The sequence below is a fragment of the Lineus longissimus genome, chromosome 1 (genome assembly GCF_910592395.1).
Source record: "Lineus longissimus chromosome 1, tnLinLong1.2, whole genome shotgun sequence".
NCBI classification, from domain to species: Eukaryota; Metazoa; Nemertea; class Pilidiophora; order Heteronemertea; family Lineidae; genus Lineus; species Lineus longissimus.
In genome coordinates this window covers 23,043,765-23,067,446 of record NC_088308.1, presented here as the reverse complement: position 1 = coordinate 23,067,446, position 23,682 = coordinate 23,043,765, and the positions used below count along the sequence as shown (strand labels likewise).

General features: G+C 40.5%; 4 protein-coding genes and 1 long non-coding RNA gene across 5 annotated transcripts; 3 read left to right on the top strand and 2 right to left on the bottom strand.

The window, feature by feature from the left end:
• Positions 1-2,081: 2,081 nt before the first annotated feature.
• On the bottom strand, positions 2,082-4,009 carry LOC135492894 (SUN domain-containing protein 1-like). Its single transcript, XM_064779597.1, has 5 exons — positions 3,394-4,009; positions 3,175-3,290; positions 2,768-2,935; positions 2,453-2,545; positions 2,082-2,227 (listed from the first exon to the last, which is right to left on the bottom strand). The coding sequence occupies exons 1-5, from the start codon at positions 3,635-3,637 to the stop codon at positions 2,111-2,113; spliced, it is 738 nt and encodes a 245-aa protein (XP_064635667.1). The 5' UTR covers positions 3,638-4,009; the 3' UTR covers positions 2,082-2,110.
• Positions 4,010-4,268: 259 nt separating this feature from the next.
• On the top strand, positions 4,269-5,724 carry LOC135492892 (uncharacterized). Its single transcript, XR_010448156.1, has 3 exons — positions 4,269-4,291; positions 5,129-5,194; positions 5,600-5,724. It is a non-coding gene; the product is annotated as an uncharacterized LOC135492892 (long non-coding RNA).
• Positions 5,725-5,760: 36 nt separating this feature from the next.
• On the bottom strand, positions 5,761-13,567 carry LOC135492882 (uncharacterized). The gene is made up of 12 exons (XM_064779578.1): positions 13,396-13,567; positions 12,225-12,299; positions 11,477-11,509; positions 10,363-10,499; positions 9,976-10,124; positions 9,398-9,584; positions 9,016-9,195; positions 8,475-8,627; positions 8,015-8,103; positions 7,323-7,649; positions 6,740-6,994; positions 5,761-6,542 (listed from the first exon to the last, which is right to left on the bottom strand). The coding sequence occupies exons 1-12, from the start codon at positions 13,515-13,517 to the stop codon at positions 6,396-6,398; spliced, it is 1,854 nt and encodes a 617-aa protein (XP_064635648.1). The 5' UTR covers positions 13,518-13,567; the 3' UTR covers positions 5,761-6,395.
• Positions 13,568-14,537: 970 nt separating this feature from the next.
• Positions 14,538-17,234, top strand: LOC135492875 (B9 domain-containing protein 1-like). Its single transcript, XM_064779567.1, has 6 exons — positions 14,538-14,612; positions 15,062-15,130; positions 15,490-15,601; positions 15,869-15,965; positions 16,181-16,311; positions 16,519-17,234. Exons 1-6 carry the CDS (start codon positions 14,547-14,549, stop codon positions 16,692-16,694), a joined length of 651 nt encoding a protein of 216 aa, XP_064635637.1. The 5' UTR covers positions 14,538-14,546; the 3' UTR covers positions 16,695-17,234.
• Positions 17,235-18,305: 1,071 nt separating this feature from the next.
• On the top strand, positions 18,306-23,587 carry LOC135492867 (uncharacterized). The gene is made up of 7 exons (XM_064779555.1): positions 18,306-18,545; positions 20,047-20,155; positions 20,765-21,111; positions 21,561-21,659; positions 21,919-22,278; positions 22,557-22,673; positions 22,833-23,587. The coding sequence occupies exons 1-7, from the start codon at positions 18,485-18,487 to the stop codon at positions 22,841-22,843; spliced, it is 1,104 nt and encodes a 367-aa protein (XP_064635625.1). The 5' UTR covers positions 18,306-18,484; the 3' UTR covers positions 22,844-23,587.
• The last annotated feature ends 95 nt before the right edge of the window (positions 23,588-23,682 follow it).

Here is a 23,682-nt window from a genome sequence, read left to right as displayed (position 1 = left end):
GAAGCTTTTTTAAAACACCAGAGTGAGTACCATTTTTCACAGAGGATGGAGGAGAATACTACTGAGAGAATACTACACAGAGGATTGATTTTCAACAAATCGACACAGATTTTCAGTTGAGCATAGCCCCAACCCTTTTCTTGTTTTGGCCCCATCCCCACAACAAATCACACTCCTATGAAAGGTTTAAGAACTGAACTGATTGTTACCCAGAAAATTTAATATCCATTTTGTTCAGCTTGTCAACTGTCTGAAACATATTTAGATTACAAAGATATAATACATCCAGAAATTAAAACAAAAACAAGAAAAACATTTTAAAGCGCTGTCGGTAGATGAATGTCCTCATTATAAACAACAACAGGAAAAGCACATAGAATACAGTACATACATACTAGAAGCTACTATTTATTAAGATGCACTGACTTCCCTCGACCAAGCTACTATGCCTCAGCTGAAGGGTGATATTTCTCCCAAATTTAGTAAAACCTAATTTTCAATTTCATTACCGGTTGATTGCCCTAATCAGCTGAAACGGTTACGTTAACTACACTAACTACTACATCTGGTGGATATCAAAATCCCTGAGTGAGCATGTATGGCAACCTAGAAGCAACTCTTATCTTGAGTATTTCTTGAAAATCCTATCACTACAAACAACAAGATAAATTAGTAATTTTACAATATTTCCCAAAGAAAACTTCACCAGTTTATACAGTCAAGAAATCTAGAAATCCATTCTTCCATTCTTTAGACAAGAAAAAGTAAGTCATATTTCACATGTTACAGTGAGATCATCATTCAAAGCCACTATTGGCCAGTGAAAGCCCTGGCCTACCATACAGTTTAATGACACCCCACTCATCTTGGTCAGAAATTGCAACTGCATAAATGTACCATCAACTTCCTCTCACTTTCAGCCATTGAAAATATTGCAATACATTTTGGCATACAAAATATAAAAGTTTGGCACAATGAAGCTACTACTTATCAGAACAGACCTAGGCTTACTACTCTACTTCCATTGATGACAACAACTCTTCGTTCCATGGAAAATTTTATGTTTCCATAGTACTTATGACAAATGTGAGATTCTAGCCTCATTTCATCACTGATGTGTCCTTTATACTAATGTCAAAATCCATCACGTCGCCGATAAAGCAAACAAAATTAAGCCAAATTTATTAATAGTGCTATAAAAATATGAAAATGCATGAAATGAGGTATTAGAACTTTAAAAGCTTAAAATGTATTGGTTTTGTTTGATTATACAGTTAACTGTAGGACTTACTACAAAAAAAAGGCATTCTGGTATATTATTGCGAGAGGTTGAGCTGGCTTCATTCCTATGGAAGTTTCTTTCATTTCTGATCATTTTCAAAAAATTACCAACCACTGAAATAAGGCTGGATATTTCCACCAAAACCATAGACTATAAAGATCTGACAATTTTCTCTGAAAACATGTAGTTTCATTTAGTTTGTAATTTAGGTTTTTGTTCCAAAACCAGGGTAGTGACAAACAATACTTCTCCTTTCATCCAACACATTGTGATACAGGATACTCATGTAGTCGTATAATAGATACAGTTAAGTAACTTCTATTGTCACTCCAAATCAAGGTTCATCACATTCAATCATTTAGCACCAGGCAAGATAACATCTGATTGCATGCAAGAGCTTTTCATCATACATGACAAGTCTATTTCACCATTTTATAGAATAAATTCTCCTACAGAGAACCATTTTCCAAGAATATGGTACTGGAGACAACTCAAAGCCTTTTCCAAGCTTGAAAGAGTCAGTCCTTTCACAAGTTCTGAGACGGCTACAAATCTGACATGCATCCTATCACAGAACTCAACCTGTCACCCTCAGAAAAGTTGCTCCTGGAACCCATGTTTCCGGTTTCAGCTCAATGTCATTGTTTGCTCATCAAACTAAATACACGAGTCATCATGTACAATATCATAGAGGCACAATATTTCAGACAAAGTAATGACAACAAATTACAATCAAACTTGCTTCAGTCAGAATACTCAACACATTGTACTGTTGAAAACACTAGTCCGTTTTCCTAGACTTGGCAATGTGATCAACGGAAGACAAAATCAGTGGCGATGAATTGTTCCGTGTACTCTGAATCTATACAAGCACGTGTAATCCTTGTTTCCATGATTCGAGTGAATCTTCAGTTCGATGATTGGTGTTGGCTTGATATTACGAGGCTGCAATAGGAATTGTATGAGTCAAAACTGGAATTACGAAACAAATAAGGACTTGGGTTGCGCACAAAAATATGCCATGCCAAAGGAAACATTTGAGCTTATTCACTCCAACTTGAAGAATACGATCACAGGCCAAGGACAGACAAGCTCGACGCATTTAACACCAAATATCTTCTTGGTGGTACCAAAATGTCACAGCCTGCTTTTAATCAAATGGCATCTTACCTCAATGCTAAAGAACTGAATCGGAGGGCCATCATCGTTATAAGTAAAATTACCAAGCTCCTGTCCTTCTAGGTCATGTTCACTCTTTAGTCCCTATATAAGTAACAAGAAACAAGTTCACATGCAATTTCAATCCAGGTTAAAGCCTTCAAATGTTTATTTCAGCAATGATAGGTTGTATCACTTCAAACGATCTCTTCTTCATCCTTTTTCTAATACATAGTCCGTGTTGTCATGAGTTCAAACGATGGCCATCTTCTTATTATGGAATTGAGGCGGGTTTATGAGAAACTTAGATCATCAAGGTGAACTTACCCAAACACTGAAGTCTTTCGGAGCACTGTCGATGTGTCCAGTTGGTGATAATGCCTTTGGTATATGTTCTAGTGAGAATGATGTTGGGATGATGGTCTGTGACAACTGGATAACAAGATAGCCATTGTGCCCTTTAAAAGCCCAACAGTTTCCTGGATGTACCTCGGGCTGAAAAAGACAAGAATACAATAATTAGAAATATTTTGCCAAGAAAAATGGCCTGCCAGTCTTGCTTATTTTATTTTCTTCTTCAGCTTTTGATTTCTAGCTGATTCAGGTCAAGTAACTTGGACATCTCGAGGAAGGTGCTGATGACTTTCAAAAGGCCCATTAACACACAAAAAAGAGAATTCTGACAAAATTTGCCCCCAAACTGAAATCGTTGATCATGGTGAGCATCCTCTTACCTGAATCACACTCCTAGGTGAGTTCGATCCATAGTAAATCGGGATTCCAAAGATCTGATACTGTGCCGTCCCAGTTTTGTAGTCCTCTGAACATCTTGTGCTAACAACACAACCACCTGGAAAAAGTTGACAATGTTTTTCGTTTATGAAATAGATCAATTCAACAGTCACACAAAAATGACTTTAGCTGAGGAGTAATGAAACAAAACATCCACTTGCCTGCAGATTCCAGGGCATAGTCTACCATGCCAGTCTTGTCCGCCATGAAGACGCTCAGTGCCTGCTGAACTATCATCTGGACTTGGCCTTCTGTCAATGTAGTATGGTTATTCACAACGAACACGTTTGTGTCAGCCTGATTCTTAGTTGTAGATTCCTCTCGATGCGTACTCTTGTATTCAGCTGTCCTGTCCATAACGTCTCCTGTCACTTTGACAGCCACGGCTGCTAACTGTGCATCCATGTCCTCTTTGCTTACGAAGTGGTTCCTCAGCCAGTCGCCGAAGCTAATTATGCCCACACCAGGACCAACATCATTGCCTCCGCCCCTTCCACCAGACAAACCAGCCCCAAAACCTCTGGACGCAAGGGCCCAACGCGCCGCGTAGCGGCAAAAAAGCGAAGCTGGCGAAACATTTATAACGGGTCACCGTCACTTATTATTGGACTTATAGCGCATTTACGGGGTTGCAACTATTTTGCTTTATAGTGTCACCAGGAAAGAAAAGCATGCGACCTAACGCCGATCTATTTGTATAAAGTGATAATTGGAAGGTATATAGTAGGAAATATCAATAAAATAATCATTCCATGTCGTCTTTTGAGGGCATTTTTGATTGTAAAAAATATATGTGTACGTCACCGTAGTCTCTGCAATGATAATTTTATCAGAGCAGTCTCGCGCAAGTAGAAGTTCTTTACCTACTAGTTCTTCACTTATTAGTCTCAACGTCTGGCGCAAAGCCAGACGTTTTCCATTACGATTTCACTACGATGTTTGACAATAAGGAGCAGTGCGCGAGATATGCTAATGAGCAGACTTCCCTCGCTTGAGTTTCTGAAGAATGTTCCATATCGCGCTAAGCTCATCACTGCTGATTATGACAGGCGTGCAGCGGTAGGTATCTGCTCCCCAACTTCCACCCTAATACGGTACAATAAGTTACCATTTGATGAGAATGGACAATGCCCTCACTGTGTATGGAGTCATAGGGATAAGAAGACATTATTCATTAGTGTTGGTACAAGTGATTTTGCCCAAAAAGCATGCGCATTCAAAAAACAAAATATGCAAGGTATCACGTACATGACTAACATGTAACATGACCATGACGACGTGCAGAAAGTGCACTGGCCAGTGCATACCCTATGGCTATGTATAGTAAACATGGTAAACATGAACAACATCATAATTCATCGGCAGTTCATTTTACTCCGAGCTTTTCCTGAAACATATTGCCATGATGATTAGGCCTACCATGTACCATGACCAATAACGGCACTAGATCATGTAGATGTCAACAAGTTCACATGAACCGTATAATCCCGCATAATCCCGCATGGCGCATGTGGGGCATGCGTCTAAACCAAAGCCCCAAAATCACTTGTTTTGGTCTATTTCACTTGTGTTTCCCCCGTCTCCCAGTCCATAATACATTTACAGTTTACAATCCCCGATCATGGCCCAACAAAAGGTCATCGGTTGACTAAAGCCAAGGAACACAACTGTTCAATGGATTTATAGTTGAATGCGATCAAACTACATCTTTTCAATCGTGGATTGTAAATTTAACCCCATGGGCCTAGGGAAGGCCCTATAACAATACTTTCGACACAGTTATTATCTCCGCTGCCTCCACCATGTTACACACAGTGCTCACTGCTGATTCTAAAATGCGCCACCTAGTCAATTGCACTATCGTCATCACCTCATCATACTTCATTGACATTACAGGCACACATTGACATAGACCACTGTTGCAATCAACGACACAGTCGCTATCCAAGTAGCATTATAGAGGTAATTATCATTATCATACCTCATTAGCATGTGAACCAATCGTGTCGCGTCCTTTGCGATCACGGCAAAGCCTCATGGAATAATGTCTTTCAACGTTGAATAATTTTTCATATTCCATGCCTACAACTTCAATTTCTTCATAATCCATGGCTAGAAGTTCAATACTAATATAATATCCAAGATAAAGTTACAAGAAGTAGTCAATAGGGGTCTCTCACCTCTCACTGTATGTCCACACTATTCACGCTTGTACGAGGAATACATTCAATGCTGAATCTAACAACACCCAGTGCCCTTACTCTGTATATTAGTCACTGGAAAATGGCCCATTTCACTCCTTGCTTCTACTTCACCTATAGTCTCATTGCAAACGCCTCAGTTCTATGATATCACATTCACTTTCAGCTGTCATGCAACGCAACAACTGTGCTATCTGCCATCGCACATCAACGAAGAAGTGCAGCCGCCCACATTCCACCTCACGTCTGTCCGACCAGCTGCAATCCTCGAGGACGCCCCACAGTACCACGATTTCACTACGATGTTTGACAAGAAGGAGCAGTGCGCGAGATAGGCTAATGAGCAGACTTCCCTCGCTTGAGTTTCGGAAGAATGTTCCATATCGCGCTAAGCTGACCACTGCTGACCATGACAGGCGTGCATTGGACTGGTACAGGTTGGAACTGAACATTGAATATGCTGGTGGTGACGCTTTCTGATGAGAAGTTGGTCGTGACTGATGCAGTATCCTTGGACTTGTCCACAGCATCGTTCAATCATTGCTCTCTGAGCTGCCTTGATTCTGTACCCAAATACTAAGACCAAATGCCTGTTGACTGTGCTTTAAGAGAGACTGGCGCCATGCCTAGAGATATGACTGACCCCTATTGGCAAATTTGTATGACTTTATCTTGCCTACCTAGCTGCTGCCTATAGTCTCCCTTTAACTGCGGAACACTTCAAAGTCGATAAAATGCCATGTTCCACCTTTTAATGTGTTCAGACTGCCATTTTCAAAATAATCAAGTCGGGACACTGCCTTCTAGTCTCATAATAAATTTTGCTTTCCTCAATATATAATAACATTTCTTCTTCTTCAATGCTTTCATCATTCCAAACTTCTCCTCCTCTGACTTTTACAGGGGTACAGTCATGGCAATCAAAACCCAAATACTGAGACCAAATGCCTGTTGACTGTGCTTTAAGAGAGACTGGCGCCATGCCTAGTCTCTCTTAAAGCACAGTCAACAGACACCAACCCCCTCAGACTCAGAAACCACAAACGCCCAACCCTTCCTGCTACCCTAATACTTCTGGATGAACCACCGTTTGTGTCTGTGGACATGAGCTGGAAAAGAACACTTATTTTTGTCAGGACATGGTACCATCACTGCATATTCACTGCTATATTTACATGTATGACACTAAGCTGACAGATACCAACTCCAAAGGTTGTCAATGCCAAACCAACTGCAAGAAACTGAGTCCTAGAAATACTGTTATGTCACTCAAACTTTTATTTTCAAGCTCGTGACTTAAACCTACCATAGTCAGAGCAGCGGCCACCTTCTCATTTATCAGGAGGCCAAGCTCAGTAGCATTCTGACAACAGTTCTTCAGTTGACTGGCAAATGCTAGCTGTGTCTGCTCAATTCTGGCGAATGCATCCCTCAAACCTCTGATCTGGTTTTGTAAGTCTGCTATGTATGCCGCGTCCTGTTTCTTGTCACCTGTGGCACTGGCTTCTTGGCTGTTTAACTTTGTCCTTGCCAAAGCTACATGTATTTCCTTTTCAAGAACCTGCATGAAAGTGAAAAAAGACATGGTTATCCTCTTTAGCATCACTTTACAGCACAGTTTCTAGAATCAATTTTTCAATGACAACCACAGGCAATTTTGTGCTCCTAGAAAGATTTGGCACCTGTCACTTCAACTGCCCTAAAATTTTCAACTTAAAGGCAAGCAGGCTATGTACATCTCACAGTTGAAAATGTTTAATTTCTTCCCCGTCAACTTAATAAGATAGATGGACTGATTAACAGAACATGATGTACTATAACCATCTGGCCAGTGATGAACTCCACTTTCTATCAGTTACTACACTTTTGCTGAAACCGATTTTACCGACCTTAGTTTTCTGCTGCATGGCATGGAGCTGTGCCTGGATTCCTCTCATCTCCTCAGATCTCTCCTTATCCTTCAGGCCTTGGGCATCACCGTCAGCCTTCCGTTGCTGCTCGGACATGGCCTCATAAGCCACCAATCTTTCTGTGAGTATTCCTCGGGCTATGAGTTCCACTTCTTTCCTACTCAGACCTGCCGCCACTTGCTCCGGAGATTTCTGTTGCTGGAGTATAACTTGATTAATCTCCTGTCTCAGATTTTGATAGATATTGAGATCCCCGATGATCTGACGCACCTTTTCTTCAAGTGCTACACCACTGATGACATTGCCCTGAAATCCAACAATCATAGAAAGATAAGGAAGAGTATTCTGTATAATATCTGTAAAGACTTTAACATTAGCACCTGTCACCTACTGTGGTTGTGGGTTCAACTCTCAATCGGAGAACAATTTCACTGGATGGGGGGGGGGGCAACTTTCTCAGACAGTGTACGTATCCTCCAACCCCTCCGGTGTCCTACACTTATACACACAAATCGGCTAGTATTGTTAGCTAATAATGAACTGCTTCCAAGTCAATATTTTAGATTGGATAAACAAACAATCAAATATATACATTGATGATGATGTCATTATAGGTATTAAGTGCAGAAAATTAGGTGAAGAAAAACTATGCACTTTCTGTCACAACTTACCCCCTCTTGTTGAACAACAATAGTTTTATCTCTCCCTCCAAACAAGTACGGTAAATACAACGCATTATTTCTGTATGCTGACAATAGACCTGAAATCGATAACACAGAGATCAGAAAGGAAAAGTTCAATTTCACACACTACCGTAACTACAAAGCATGAAGGCGGTCTTGTGATTTATCTGGGCGTTGATTTCTACAGTTGGCTGATGTTAAACCCCATTGTCCCCAACCGTTTATATTTCATGCTCATCCTTATTTCATGATGACGTCTCAGAACATGTCAAAGTGGCAAAGAGTCAACTGGTTGGGATAGTTTCAAAAGTCATAAAAATAAACAACATCAATCCCGTTCCTTTTCTTTTGAACATCCCGACCCCATTACAAATTTGCGTGTTGAAGACGTACGTAGATGAGATTGTAACTAGCCAAATCTTGCACATGTTGCAAACGGTGTACTTACCAAGGAGCAAGAGAAGAAGTAATAAGAGAATTCCCCATCGGCGGCGATGATGAGTTGTCCTGCTGAGAATCCAAACGTCAAAGACAGCCACTTTACTAATGAGTCCATAGAACCAAGCACCAATGAGCCACCAACATTGAGAAAAGAAACCAGCTGGAAGGAGGATGAAGGCATCAGTGAGAGTGAGAACTTGTCGAGCCATGATGATCAAGAGACCTCATCACGCTTTCCACAGTCTAGGCTACTGACAGCAGACCATCAAGTCAGTCAGTCTGTGTTTTACAACCACAAACAAATCTTAATATGGCCGCCATACCACAAAGGGGCATAAAACTGATAGCTACAATGTAGTCAATATTAAGATGATATCAATGAAAACATTACAATGACAATGTTACAAGATTGGTTTACTTAGCATACCTGTGTCTCACATTGCTGGCAGCACTTATATGTACATGTTCAGCATTTTCTATCAATATCAACTCAACCACATGTTAACTGACCATATACATCGACTGAATATAGAAAAATAATTCCTCACCTATTGTGGTTATGATGTGAGTATAAATGAAGGAACGGATAAGAATATACAACGAGGAACTTTGCACATATGACGCTATGCTCGCCAGACTTGAATGACTCGCACTTATGGCACTGGCAGTGTTTGTCTGGGTGTAGTTTGATTCATTATCCGACAGTTCTGTGTCTGTGTGATCAAGGCCTGAAAAACGGAACGTATTCTTTTCATCAAATTTTTAAAAAGGACCTCAAGACACACAAATTACTCTTGTAGCCAAAGGCTGACTATCTGACGACTACCTCTCAACAGGCACTGGTTTCCTCTAACCCAATAGTTTCACCCCACATTATATCATAAATGGGTTTATTAGAGCATTATGTTCTCAGCAACTCGGTGTACGTACCATACAAGTGATTTATTGATGTCCGACTCGACCTGTTGGAGATATTGTTGGAATGAGATCTATTAGATGTAGAGTAGGTGGTCTGATTTGACATCTGGCTCTGTGATGCCATTGTGTGTTGGTTCTGCGACTGGGATGCAGCAGAGATGGTGGAAATGTCTTCATCTCCTTCATCATATTCCAAAACCTGAGGTAACAATGCAAAATATTAGAATCAAAGTTGCAGAAGATCTTGATTATTTGATAATCCACTCATTCTACATTCATCTCTTCATGTGCTGATACACGGTATGATGATGACCCTCTGTTCCACTTTCACCATTATCGGTGTATGGAGACCTGGCAATGGCATTTAAAAGTCTTTTGCCTCAAGAACTGTAGGTCACAACCAATGTGTCTGTGCAGCATAGGTTCCATTGACCCATCACAAGGTTTAAATTGGTGAGGGTAACTCTCTTATACAGTACAACAAAATATGTATAGACCATCAAGAACACTTGTCACCTAGGCTCTTTGGTAGGGTTGTCAAAACAAAAACAGTTGTAAGTTACATTATGGCAGTCAATTTCAAACCCTACCCTGACAGTTGATCTTGTGGTGTCTTTTTTTCTTCTTCGACCTTTCATCATTGAGCCTGTCACACCAGAGAGCAGCGATACTCCTTTTGACTTGGAGCCTGATCTTGTCACTCTGCTGTTTATTGTGCGAGACATACTCGTTGACATCACTATAATACAAGAGAAGAAGTTGCTGAAGTTCGAGGTTAATGTTCAAATCATGCCTGTGGCAGTGCTCTTTTATATTCTCACCACTGAAGTTATGTTCATAGAAAGCATGATTAATTATTCAGAAAATAGGTGCTCCAACTAATATTTTATTGATTTAGAGTCGGGCAATAATGCTTTTAAAGTGGAATAAAAAGAATACAAGTAGGCACTGAGATTGTGCTAGATTTTCCTGCTTACGGTAAGAACCATCTGTGCTGTTTGTCCGAGACATATCGTTGTCGATACTTAGGAAACTTGCACTGCTTCGGAGTCCAGGTCTTGAGAGATTGGGAATTATATAATCATCCTCTAGGTGTTCTTTGGAGTAACTGCCACTGAAAGAAGATTTTCAAACTTTTGAAAATACCTAGAAAGTTGTGTTTTATGCAAGGCAATGCTGTCTTTTTATGACATTGTCCAAGTTTACTAAGTCAAGAAGTAAGATTAGAGGAGACAAATGTATTGGTTAAGTCCCTTCAGGGAGAAATTCCCAAGGAGTTATAAATTGTCAATGGACAAATCGTCGTAGATAAAGTTTCCTTATCCTCTATCAAAATACCTCAGTCTCTGCTCAGTAACCTAGTGTAAGTTAGAGTCTATCTGATGGTCTATGAATTCATGTAAACTGAGATAAGAACGGCATTCACCTCTCACACTCATACAGGCACATTTAATTTTTTATTTCTTACAAAATTTGAAAAGCAGCGACCGGGTAACCAGGTGTTGTCTACTTTACTCTACTCTAAACTATAAATATCTAGACTGTGTTCCCATTAAATTAAAAAATTTTCCTCACTAACTGCAGTGTCTAACATTTATGGAGCAAAAAAATAAAGTGGCCAAACAAGGAGACGTTGACAAGTGCGTACTGTAGCAAAAAGCAAACAAATCATAGCATTCTCAGATTCAGAAGAACTCAGATAGGACTCATACCTGTGTAAACGGGACAACCTAAAGTTAGGGGAAAGGGTAAAAACATAAAGTATAATGCCTAACCATTCAACTAAGACTAGAAAATGAGTTGAAACACAACTAAATTATAAGTGTAAAAGAAAAATTTGTATCTGTCCAGGCACTTATCCAGAGGGCAGTGCACTGGGCATTCGCCCTCCCCCATTTTTCAATTGAGAAAATTGGCCACACATTTTAAGAAATTGGTGTAAAAACCACTTATCCTTGAGTTACTCCCCTGGATATGCCCCTGGTAATAATCAATCATAAAAATTGCTATTGCTGACAATGCTGCACAGGAAAATGCAAGTTGGGAGACTTCTATTGTGATCCAGTTTTACTCCGTTATAAATCAACCTACCTCCTTACATACGTATAGTCAGTTTTTGGACTCCTGAAAGAAAAGAATAGCACTCTCAGATCTTTCCCCACTAACATGACTGACCACACCTCAACAATGCACATAAAATTAAGAAAATGGCTCAACACCAATGCATGATATCAATGTTATCAAAATGACACATTTTTGATTTTTATTCAAGACATGCAATGATGTAGATCAGACCTGAACAAGATCACCAATGTTACAGCTCTTCAAAGGATAAAGAGAATTGATGGGGCTACGGATTGAGTATGACCACTTCCCTTTTAAATTTAAAATGTGAATGTCTGTCATTCTAGATAATTTGATGCAACATCATACATGTCTTTTTCCATACATGGCGCAAGCTATGATTTATGAATGAGAACACATTTTTGATTATGACCTAAATATTTCAATGACGAAACTTGGATGTCCAAGTATTTGATGCCAGTAGGGCGTACAGCCTACCAACCATTCACCACCTGTTACCACTGACCAGCATCTCCCATTCATCAGTATTAATGAAAGGAACCACTAACAATGTGCCAATGCCGCATGCAGGCTAAAAATAGCAGTTTTGGCACAAAGAGTCAGCTCTTTGTCAGTGCCCCGAAATGCCTTTGTGTCCTCATGCGGGGACATGAAGCAGTGCCTGCCCAAACAACTCAGACTGAAGCTAAACTGATGCAGCCAAAGGCCAGTGCATCTTCTCTTACGACAATGTTATTACCAATTCAAAACTTACTTGTCAAAATAATCTTCTACGTAGTAATACTGACTTTTTTGAGACTTTGTCAAGGTTGCCTTGCTACCACTGGACCTGGAAAACATTAATATAAACAAAATAAAAACATGAATGATGAATGTAAACATTTTCAAACAATACAGTACCAATTCTGAAAGAACTGATCTCCATGGTCATGAACATTGCGAGTCTGACTCTCACTAGCAAGGATCAATAGCGATTACCTCAAATTACACAAGTACAAAGTATTCATTTTCTGATTAATTTTAAAGTTAGTACTATTACTAAAGACTTTGTATTGGATTATATCAGTTATACTAAACAGATAAACCCTTTCTAGGATTTGCACTTAGAAGTACATGACTGTATTATGAGGTACGTCTGAGGCTGACGTTACATAGGCCTCATTCGTTCACTTCCCACATGTCACATTCCCCTTAATGCGTTCGTTCCTCACTGAATGCATGCCACAAGGCCGTGCATTCACTGAGGAACGTTAAGTAAAGCTGGAACGTGACATGTGGGAAGTGAACGAATGAGGCCTATGTAACGTCAGCCCAAGGCAGTTAAACTACTCGTGGTTTTAATCGAGAAGTTAAACCAAGTGTCCAACACTTCTGATCTGAAGAGGCAGAGCACCAACACTACCAGAATGTTATATGAAAGTCAGAGTATTTTTTACTGGTATATGAGATATCTATTCTTGATTTAGCTGTAGCCTGAAATACCAGTTAGATCAGGGTGCATGTGGTACTGCTGTCAGGAAGTTCAGCAGTCACAGCACATTGACAGCAAAGTTCCGATCTCTGCCCTTTGGCGTGGCCAAATTGCTTAGGTCTTCCGACAAGACATATTTTGAGAGTGCGTATTTGTTATGCTATGGGCTCTGATTTGTCTTTATCAAAACTGTCCATGCTTTTAATACTTATACAGTCAGTCATGCTGTATGTATGTACAGGGTGAATGAGACGAGGCCGCAGGTGAACGTTTGTTAATGTTTGGACTTCGCCGTAAAACAACTGCGGATGTTCATGTACATGATGCAGGATGATGCAGGATGCTCATTTATGCTGAAGACATCCAGCCTATGTACCCATAGATAGTGAGTTGTAGTGTATTCAATTTCATTCATTGAATGTCGGTTATGAAAATGAAACTATACAATACTCACTGTGTAACAGTTGAAATAACACTTATATTACTGCTCCCATGTGAGTGTCCATGACCACTTGGGTCAGGCGGACAAATGATGCAGGGGGACCTAACACTAGCCCTATTGGGGGTCCCCACCATCTTTGCAGCAACTGCCAGTTTTGTTCACAATGCACAAGCTATGTACATCAGAGTAGCCATTGAACTGAAACAACAAATGTCCCTATTGGCCAACTGGAATTCAATAGTAGAGTCACCTATTATCAGTACAAAGCACTATGACTAACTGCAGTGTTCTTCATGCAGGAAATTAAGCCCAGGGCAGGCAGCCTGAATGAATTGAATGTGATGACCAGTGACAGTGCCAAACTGTGAAACAACTAGGCCTATATCAATAATACTATATCAATTTCAATATCACCGCAACATGTCAACTCAAAGGCCCTAGGCCTATAGCCCTAAGCCAGGGCAATCAACTCAGTATTGCATTGATTGAATTCATCATCACCTCAGGGATGCATAGGCCGTAAGTCTTATGACACTCTTATATTAACTCATAAGATTTAAGAAGGGGTGTGTCAGTGCCAATCAGAATGTGTCAATGACAATCAATGCATGTGTGCATTAAGTGCATAGGGCCAGGATGCACAGCATGCAAGCACGCACCTGTACGACGAGTATGGCAGGTTGCGCCTTTCACTTATGGCCAATTTATTTAGTCGTCAATAACGAAACTCGCCTAAAACATTACCGCAGGAGACACCCCGACTTTACAGCTTTTTCTTAGCCAATATCTGATATTTTGATCCAGTTCGATTACGAGAAGATTACATGGATTAAAAAAGACAGTCACTGTCAAACATGTCAAATTTTCCTGCAAATATACTACGGCCTCGTTTTCGAATTTTGTCTGCTTTTGTCCATTTCCAGCAATGCCTCGAAAACGAAAACTCATTCTGTCCCTCTTAAAATAATCCTATCCCGGCGGCCGAGGGCACATCCCGGGATTGTCATCATGAGGAAATGAGGAGTTCGTTTCTCCGCCGGACAACATGAGCGAGACATGCCAGAGCCTCTCGCTATCTTGAAAGTGCGCGTTACCGGTAGTCGACATGGTCGAGGCTGCTTGGAAACTCTGCATGCAGACGAGGTTGTTGTAAACATTCCATCATGGCTGGTGGTGCTGCGAGTAGTGTTTTCATGCTAAAACTCAGCGGACAAATCGAAACTGCAGAGGTATTTTAGTTCTTGATACTTTAACTCAGTTCAATCAATTCTATAGATGTAAACTAACTTAATCGTAGACTTTAAAACGACTTCAAATGTCTGTAAAATTGATCAATGTTCATGGCACTTTTTCAGTTTAGAAGGAAATGCAGTGTCTGTCAGTGTGCATCGAATGCACTGAACTTGATGATCATACATTCGAAAGTCAGTGTGAGTGTCAGAAGTTACGAAGAGTGGTGATGATGTCAATGATTAACCATGGCAGTGATTGATTGATGGTGATGATGTAGGGCTGATGTCAAACACATCAGGCCTATATGAATACCGACATAAAACGATGAGAATGATGAGGTCATGTAGGCTACGCCAACCAAAGAGATGTTGATAATGACATGTCATGATGTTGATGTTTGTTGATAGATGACATAATTTCAAATTTGATTATCATTTTTCTTCAGTTTCCAGAGTTTGATGATCTTTGGTGTAAATACTGCTTCGTTTATGGACAAGATTGGGTCATAACATCTGTGAGTATAGGATTTGGGTTTATTCTTTTCTAGACTAGAGCAAGCCAAGAGAGAAAACGAGTCGGTTTCTTACCCTTTTAGATGCCATGAACACCATGAACGAACATGAAGATGATGTCACTGGATGTTGATCAGTTATGGTAGATAGGGTGGCCTACCGGTCGACCGCTTAGTCTTGTCATGGGACATAAGAAGGTCATGACCTGTCCCTTCTACTTAGTACTAGACCTGTTTTAAAGCAATTTCTAATCATTTTTTTCTGTTCTAAAATAATTGGCAATGAAATGTGTGGTATACTTTTTACAAAAATTCCAAAAATACTGTTTTTTTTTTTAATTTCAAAACTTGAAATCTTTCAGGGTCTCGAGGAGGGAATCACCCAATCAACCAAGAAAAGCAGAGATGACAGACAAATCAACGTTCTCAATTTTCCAGTTGATGTATCATTTAAAAGTACTAATCCATTTGGTTGTAAGTATGCCCAGCTCCTTATGTCATACTCAGTTCCTGGCTTAAAGACTTTCAGATGAGGGACTTGCATATCTACTGTATGTGATTTGAACATCATATTCAGAATTACCTCGAAGTAGGAGACAGGAAGGTAATTTACCCAAGGGGATATGTACAAGAAACACAATTTTTTTTCTTGCAGACAATTATTGAGGATCTCAGTATAGTCTTACTTTAAATGTTTACACAGATTGGTTTCCAGTAAATTTCCAATGTCTTTTTTTGCAGGGCCACAGCTGGTTATTCATGCCTTTGGTATCGATGTCTTTGGGAATGATGTGGTGAGAGGATATGGTGCTGTTCATGTACCATGTGTACCTGGAAAGTGAGTATATAAAAGATTATCCCTCAGATCTTTAACTTAGTTTAAGACTCTTCAATTGATTTGGCTTGGGTCCTTGGGCCATGTCTTCATATTCTTGAAAGGATTTCCAATATTACTAACATTTTTGTTTCTAGTTAAGCGTACAAATTATCTGTTGTGTTCCAAATTGCAAATCGAAAGATCTTGAAAATCTCTATGTCATTTTTATCTTCCAGACACAAGCGTCGTATTGCCATGTTTGTGCCAGAATCAACATCAAAATTACAGAAATTCTCAGCCTGGATTATGGGGAGACGGCCAGAGTTTGTAGATCCTCGGGTGGTTGCCCAGGGTGAGGGGAGAGAAGGTAATTATTATGGTAAAAGTTTTGGCAATTTTCACTGGTCTTGTTTCCACTTGCTAAAAATAGCTGAAAAGAAATTCAAAGCATTTGCTTGTAGGAACCAGCATGAGGCGGTTTTAGGAGAAGGGCCTACTCGCTATTAAAACAAGCTACTATCTTAAGCTATCTCTGCTTGTCCTAAACTTTGTTGAACATTTCTAAACCTTCCAGTTACAAGAGTGCGATCGCAAGGCTACATCACAATCTCTTTCAATGTGGTAACGAAAGATATGAAGAAACTAGGTTACGAAGTGATGTCAAGTGAGAGTTCTGCCGCTCAATTCACAGACACGTCCATAGCCACTGGGGATGCAGCTAGAGCAGAAAAGCTCGGAATGACACAGTGATAGACTTTAAGGAGCATTCAGAGAAGCTGGCTGGCTAGTGAATTGTATTTGATGCTGTGAGCATTTTCACAGGGCTAGGAATAACTGTAGAATGTGGGAGACGCCTCCTTATTTAGGACACCCTTGAACTGACAAATGCTGTCCTTATTTGGAGCACGATGTGTCTTGGTTGTAATAGAAGTGACCCATTGGGGACTGAATTCCCAAAAGGGTTGTGTCATGCCAGAGATGTCCAATATGGAGTAGCCCTTGTGATGTGGTGACATTGTGAGCTTTTGTAATCACAACCATGTGACTTTCTGTAAGCAGTTGTTAGTTGTATAGCATGAGGCAAAGCGCAGTTTTTCATGAAGTCAATAAATGTTGGTGCCTTCCAATTCAAAAACAAATTTTGTCCGATGAAGACAATAGATTAGATTAAAAGGAGATGTAGATATTATTTATTTGTTTTAGTCAGATTTAGATTGTTCATGTACATAAACCTGTGGCTTTTTAGCCATTTTCTCTTATAAAATTTCAAATAAATTTGAATGTTGTCAATATCTTTGCCCGTTTTCTTTGATGCCAATGTGCAATATTTCCGATGTGCAGCAAAGTCGTACATGATATGTTGGATGTTTTCCAATTCTCTTAGAAAGTAGATGTCAGAAAGTTCGATCAGTGGCTATGATGGTCAGGTGGTAATAGTCTTAAGCGCTGAGCTCCTAATTGAACCCATGGAAGTTTTCCAATAGATTGTGACATCGTTGGTTCAGTCCCATCCATCCTGGTTGTGCTATGATGATGACTGGCGACATATTGGCATGAAGAGGAATGTCTGCCGGCAGATTGTGACATCCATACACTCTCAACAGAAGAACTACCTGTGCAATGAAGTTTGATGTCTGAGGACAGTTTGTAACAGAGGCATTGCATCCCACCAACTGGTTGCGGCCAGAGGAAGATATCTGCAGGCATCATCATGGACATGGTCTCATCTCACCAAAAATTGGTTGGATAATTGCATTGTAAGCATGGACAAGGCTTCTTAACTATCTCCTACTGTAGCATGAAGTTGTCTGACAACAGATTGGCACAGTGCAGAGACCAACCATCAAAGAATGCCATAAAAACCAATTAGATCAATCTCATTTGCTTTTGATGGCGATTATGCAGTTAAAACTTCCGTTTATTAAGAATTTCCGATCGATCTAAAATGATAAATCCAACTCGCTGGTCTGATAAAGTTTCAATCAAATGTCCAATCCTTTCATCAGCAGAAAAGATACAAAGGAAGTGTCTTCAGTAAGGAAGTGTCCCGTTATCGAGGCCTAGAAACTTGCCTTCGCGACGGACGGCTCTTAACCGAGTTTACAGTTTCTCTATGAGGGGTAAAGTATTCCCTTGGGCAACAACTGGACGTTCGACTTTAATTCTCCATACCATACAATGATAATGCCCGAGAGACCCTGGGTGGTTCCCTGTTGGTTGCTTTCTTTAATACTTACACTGATCGTATTCAAACCCAACGAATAAAGGAAATTGGGTAACCTTAGCCGAGTAAAGTGCCATAGCTTTCTGGGCATTACAAAAGCGGCAGTGTATAGAATGACTATTGTGTACATACACAGCTCACACTGAACAAATAAAAAGAGCCTTCACCAAGAGACGAAAACGAATATCATGTCAAGAGAAAGGAATTTTAAACTGTTTGGGCGGAGGAGAGGGTGATTCCTTGGATAAAAACTTTATGCGGTCGGTTTTGATATTCGATTTTCCCTAAGGCAACGGACAGCCGCCGTCTTGACGGGATGGGAAGTCCAAACCTCCAAAGGCAATTTTTATTGCTGGTGTTCATATTCACTTTTCATGGTAAGTAAAGTCTTTGTCGTCGAATCAAAGAAAAATCAGTTGTGCCTTAAATGCACAGGGAGCCTATTGTAACAGTGCTGAGTCGTCCGTCTCGATCAAGAGTATGAAACGGTTTAAAAATTATTGTCTTATCTCAATTCGCATGCAAGAATGAACATACTGTCAACTCGGCCAGGAGTGATTGCTACTTTTATGGCGACGCATCTGCGTCCACATTGAATTATCATCTGGTTGAAGTCAAACATTATTATTTATTTTAAAAGAACTGGTAAATGGTTAAAAGTAGCATACCTCTACGGCTCAAAATGAGGGAACTGTGGACAGTGTGGTCTATTGAAACCGTTTCATCTCCCTAAAAAAGTGGGGTTCTTATATAAGAACAGATAAAGTTATTTGTTATAAAAATTTCTAAGGCAGCTTCACTTTTCAAGTATATTTCAAAATATTCAATGATGTCAAGTGACTGAAACGCGCCAGCACCTAGGCCTATCCCCTATATAGGTGCAGGTACAGTGAACACGAATGGCGTATCACTTGTGATTTTCTTTATCAAGCTGGAGGACTTCACGACAAGTTCACTTCTCATCGGGCATGTCTCGAAGAACAGAATAAAGTTATCTCGGATGACCGGGCCTACATGCAGTGATACGAGTATACGTAGGGCTCACATAAAAAGCATAGCCTAAGCCTAAACATGGGAATACTTAAAACACGAACGTGCCTGCTAAGAGAAATTTGCCCCTTGACTGCTTTGGTCATTACAACGACGCCACGAAAGTGTCGTTGGTCATTACAAGCGACTTAATGATTGCGTCTGCCGCCGTGCATAAGACATGATAAGCCTTGCATAGGACATTCGACATTCCCTGAATGACCTTTACTACACCAAACACCAAATATCTTTCAGATGACAAATGCCTGAATTATACTCTTAGAAATTCCTCAAAAGGAAATGTCCTGTATGAGATTCTTGATCATGATATCGCCTTACTTTTCAGTGAAGTAGACACCCCTTTAGATGAATAGTACTAGTCGTCTAAGAGTCACGCTGAATATATATCTACGGCTTTCACGAAGTGCCGAAGTGACTGATCTTTTGAAGCAAATTGCAAGAATTTGGCCTGTGATATTCAAATACCTGAATGGGAATTACCCCAACAATTAACTGTTTAGAAATATCCAGTTACATGCATGTACCATTTTATTGCGCTTGATATGGATGGCTCAGCGAAGTCTTCACTGATTCATGCTTCCATTTCACCGTTTCGTCGTCTCCAAAGGTCATTCGTATGCTCTTCCACCTAGCATGAGACTGAAACGATAGTCACTAAGTGAATCACCCAATGCTTGGAATGACCGCTCCCGTGAAGTCTTACATGTACATGTAACTTGATTCGGCTTTGCGTACTACGCCCTTGTACCATTTATTGTTCATGCGCTGAACGTTTTAGAGAACTTGAGTCTATTCACAAGTCTATACCGATCTTCTTCTTCCTTCAAGGTGCTTTTTGTCAAACGGAACCAGATAACACAGCCATCATTGTAGGATGTTCAATCGGAGGATTTGTCTTTCTTCTGCTTATACTGCTGGCAGTGTATTATTTCTGCAAGTAAGTAGGCCTACATGTTCTTCAACATTCGTAGACAGCTATTGGTAACTAGTGAACATAAATGTGACCCAAATATATCCTGCGCAAGGTCTGCTTTTAACCCCTGAATGATTACCTCTACCCCCAATGTGTCGAGGTTACTTCAATCTGTAAGCCTTTATTAGCGGACTTTTGGTCGCATTCTTAAGGTTCTTTGTTGTTTGAGTGGTGACATTTGTGTGACTCTCGTAGAATCTCGTTACAACTTGCTTAAGGCATGATATATGGCCTTCATGATATTTCATAAGTCTGACCGTACAATAATACAGCTACTGTACGTGATTATTGTACTATAAGTGTCATTTCAAATCGTTAGGCAGCAGATATCAAAGCCAAATGAGGTTGGGTCGCCCAAAATCACACACATCTATTATATACGCAGTTTGATACATATCAAAACTATCATCGTCTTTTCTTTGAACACAACATAAGCACTTCTTCAGCATGCAGAAATAGACCAACTTATTGTCCGTTAAGTGCCTCAAAAACGAGATAAAGATGAGGAATCGTTGTCATTAATTTGGCTGAACAGTCATAAATATTATTTTCTAACTATTTTTCTGTTGTTAGGCCTTCCAAACGGACGCCAGTGCAGTTAGCAAAGCGAAAGTCATACGACAACCAAGCCTACACCCCGGCCTACAGTAACACACCACCACACATTTTGAAGACGCCAAGCCTCATTGGTAACGGACACTCATCCAGCCTGTACGATGGAAGGAGCAACCGCGAGTTGATCAAGCCCAACCCGGCTCCCTTGGGCCAGCAGGGCTTGAAGAAAACCAGTACGGCATTTGATTACCAGCCTAGGATCTGGATGTCGGGCTCACAGATGCTCGGTGTGGAAGGAAACCCTGGAGGTCTTCGTCGATTGGAGAACTGGGACAGGACAACTTCAGACCCAAATTTATACAAAGGTAAAGTTTGATCCGTACCATGCAGTGTACCAGCAAGGTTGTCTTAGCGCATGTCATGATAAAAGCCAGTGATGTTGTGGGTGTTCCGCGACAATAAAATATTGATTTCGTGTGGTATATTTTGTTTCACTGTCCTGTGTTAACTGTAATCAGTTTGATAAGAAATCAATTATTGATAAACTCCTATTCACACCCATCTTGACCACAACGATTTGTGTATCTCATCCATCATCGCCGCTGCGCACGGACGACTGAGCGACAGCAAAGATCACGTGACTGTGTGTTGCCCCCAAGTTGCATATTCAAGTACATGTATGTATTTTCAATCCGTTTGTCCAGTTAGCGTACATACTAATTCTTGGTGGTTATAAGCACTCATCGATTGAAATAGCAAAACCTCATCTTTCTTCGACAAAACATAAGCTTACGTATCACCTTTTCGATTTCAGTCCATGACGTCGTTGATCGACACGTAATGAGTCAAAAAGAGAGAAGAGCCGTTTTCTCTGCCAATTCGTCTTCAAACGTTCAGAGGTCACAGTCATTTGGTAAGAAGCCTTATTCATGTGACAGTACTGATACTATATGCAGCACTTTTCTAAAGGAATTGATTGGAAATCTCCCTCCCCCCCCAAATATCACCTTTATACCTGCAAGAAGTCCTTTCCCAACATTTAACAGGTATACTGGCAGCTGTAGACTAAGTAGAGCTGGTTAAAGGGACTTGTAGATCAAGATGGTCGTCAGGGCAGCCATCTTGGCTTCCCTTTATGCGAAGTTTACTGACAGATCATCTTCTTTATTCAGGAGAGCCCCGTAGACGCCCAGCCGCTCCCACGCCTCAGCACATGCCTGCTATCCCAGCAGCATCAGAGGTCGACACCGAACTCTACTCATCCATACAGTCTCCAACAAGAGTTCGATCTACAGACAGCGCCGATGGAAGGGATCCGAAAATGTCTAGTCTGAGGGTGGCGAGTGAATTGGCCCTGGGTACAGAGTCACAGCATGTTGGAGTACAGCACTTCGCGGTGTCGAGGCCGGACGGAGGACAAGATTTGTACGCCATACCCATGAGGTCGCAGGTATCTGTCGATGGGGGCGAGAGCGAGGGCGAAGAGAGTGTTGGACAGAGGACACTGAGTGGTAGCCAGTATGGAGCTCATGGTAAGAGTTTTAAACATCTATATCAGCTTTGAAACAGCTTATACCGTTTGCCATCTCATAGTTGTATTCAATCCTGTGGAAATTAGGGGTCGATGTTCGCTTGGACAAATCAAACGCAACTGCTGATGCAGCTTGACCAATGAAGGGCTAGAAAAACTTCACCACTATCGAGATTCTTTTCGATGAGTGACTCTGCGATGTCAAAAACGCGGGCGTGTCACGATGTCCTACATGCCTTAGTACTCGGCGGTGGGTTCATTCATTACTTTCTTTTTCAGGAAGAGAAATCACCGGCTCTGCCTTTGAATTCCTAGAAGACTATGACGCATCTATGATATCAGAAAGTGAGCTGAAGGCCAGGTCATATCGTTCGTATGTGTCGCGAACTAGCAACGGTAAGGAAACCATAACCTGCGTTGAAATGAACGATGCACCAACAATTTTTAACCAAGAAGACAGCCGAATTAGAGTTCTTAATAGAATCATAGAGAACAATGACAGGAACTAGCTTGCGTCATTTGCAGGCAACTTAAACGTTATTTTTCTCTTTACAGCGTCAATGTGAATATCATGGACGAAGAGTGAATCTAGATAATTGGCAACATGACTAAATCAAGCTTATCGCCATCCCGAAGCCCGAACAATAACTTGCTAAGGTGGTATAGGCGTTGGCCCTAGCGACTTTTCGGGCACTCGCCGAATGAAATATAGTGTTACCTTTGTCATCCGCAAGGGAGACAGACGAATCAATTTTAACTTTATTAATGCTCCATGGCCACGACTTCGTGATCATGATAATTGTAATTCTCACGAACATTGTAAATAATTCGAAATTTATTTTAAAATACATTTGCTATTGTGGTGATACATGGAATGTATAAAATGTACGTACTGTAGACATTGGTGTTATAGATGGCCGCTGCGGAGATCAGAAAAGGCATGGAATTTTATTACATGATCGGGCGGCAATGGGACAGCCACCGGATTAATTGATCTAGTCTCACTAGAGAGTATATGGTACACAATAAGGCCCCATTCAAGGAAGTGCTTCGACAATGTCATCCTGGTATTACCAGTTGTTTTCATCGATATTTCAAACGTTTGTATAACATATACGAAGGAGTGAAAAAAAAGGATTCTCAGGATGGGACATTGTATATATACATGTAAAGTAAACATTTAGGCACTTTCTGATTTTCGGCGGCCGCCACTTATATCCGTATCACTACCATTATCTTTTATTGTGTATATTTATATCAGTGTAACTCTTTCATTCTAATAAATTCAATTAAACGTCATGCATATTTTACCTACGCCTTATGCTAGTTTCATTTTAATGCCTTCTGAGGCAGACGCTAAAATGATTCAATCCTCCATAAAGCGGTGGTCCGAATACACAAGACA

Coding starts and splice junctions, on each gene's coding strand:
- LOC135492894 (XM_064779597.1), bottom strand. CDS start 3,637: ATGGATGCACAGTTAGCAGCCGTGGCTGTCAAAGTGACAGGAGACGTT. Junction 2,546..2,767: donor CGAAAGACTTCAGTGTTTGG/GTAAGTTCACCT, acceptor TTACTTATATAG/GGACTAAAGAGTGAACATGA. Junction 2,228..2,452: donor TTCAGTTCTTTAGCATTGAG/GTAAGATGCCAT, acceptor TTCCTATTGCAG/CCTCGTAATATCAAGCCAAC.
- LOC135492882 (XM_064779578.1), bottom strand. CDS start 13,517: ATGGTGGGGACCCCCAATAGGGCTAGTGTTAGGTCCCCCTGCATCATT. Junction 9,585..9,975: donor CCACAAGATCAACTGTCAGG/GTAGGGTTTGAA, acceptor TTGTTACCTCAG/GTTTTGGAATATGATGAAGG. Junction 6,995..7,322: donor CCATGCAGCAGAAAACTAAG/GTCGGTAAAATC, acceptor ACTTTCATGCAG/GTTCTTGAAAAGGAAATACA.
- LOC135492875 (XM_064779567.1), top strand. CDS start 14,547: ATGGCTGGTGGTGCTGCGAGTAGTGTTTTCATGCTAAAACTCAGCGGA. Junction 14,613..15,061: donor GACAAATCGAAACTGCAGAG/GTATTTTAGTTC, acceptor ATTTTTCTTCAG/TTTCCAGAGTTTGATGATCT. Junction 15,131..15,489: donor AAGATTGGGTCATAACATCT/GTGAGTATAGGA, acceptor GAAATCTTTCAG/GGTCTCGAGGAGGGAATCAC.
- LOC135492867 (XM_064779555.1), top strand. CDS start 18,485: ATGGGAAGTCCAAACCTCCAAAGGCAATTTTTATTGCTGGTGTTCATA. Junction 21,660..21,918: donor TCAGAGGTCACAGTCATTTG/GTAAGAAGCCTT, acceptor TTCTTTATTCAG/GAGAGCCCCGTAGACGCCCA. Junction 22,279..22,556: donor TAGCCAGTATGGAGCTCATG/GTAAGAGTTTTA, acceptor TTTCTTTTTCAG/GAAGAGAAATCACCGGCTCT.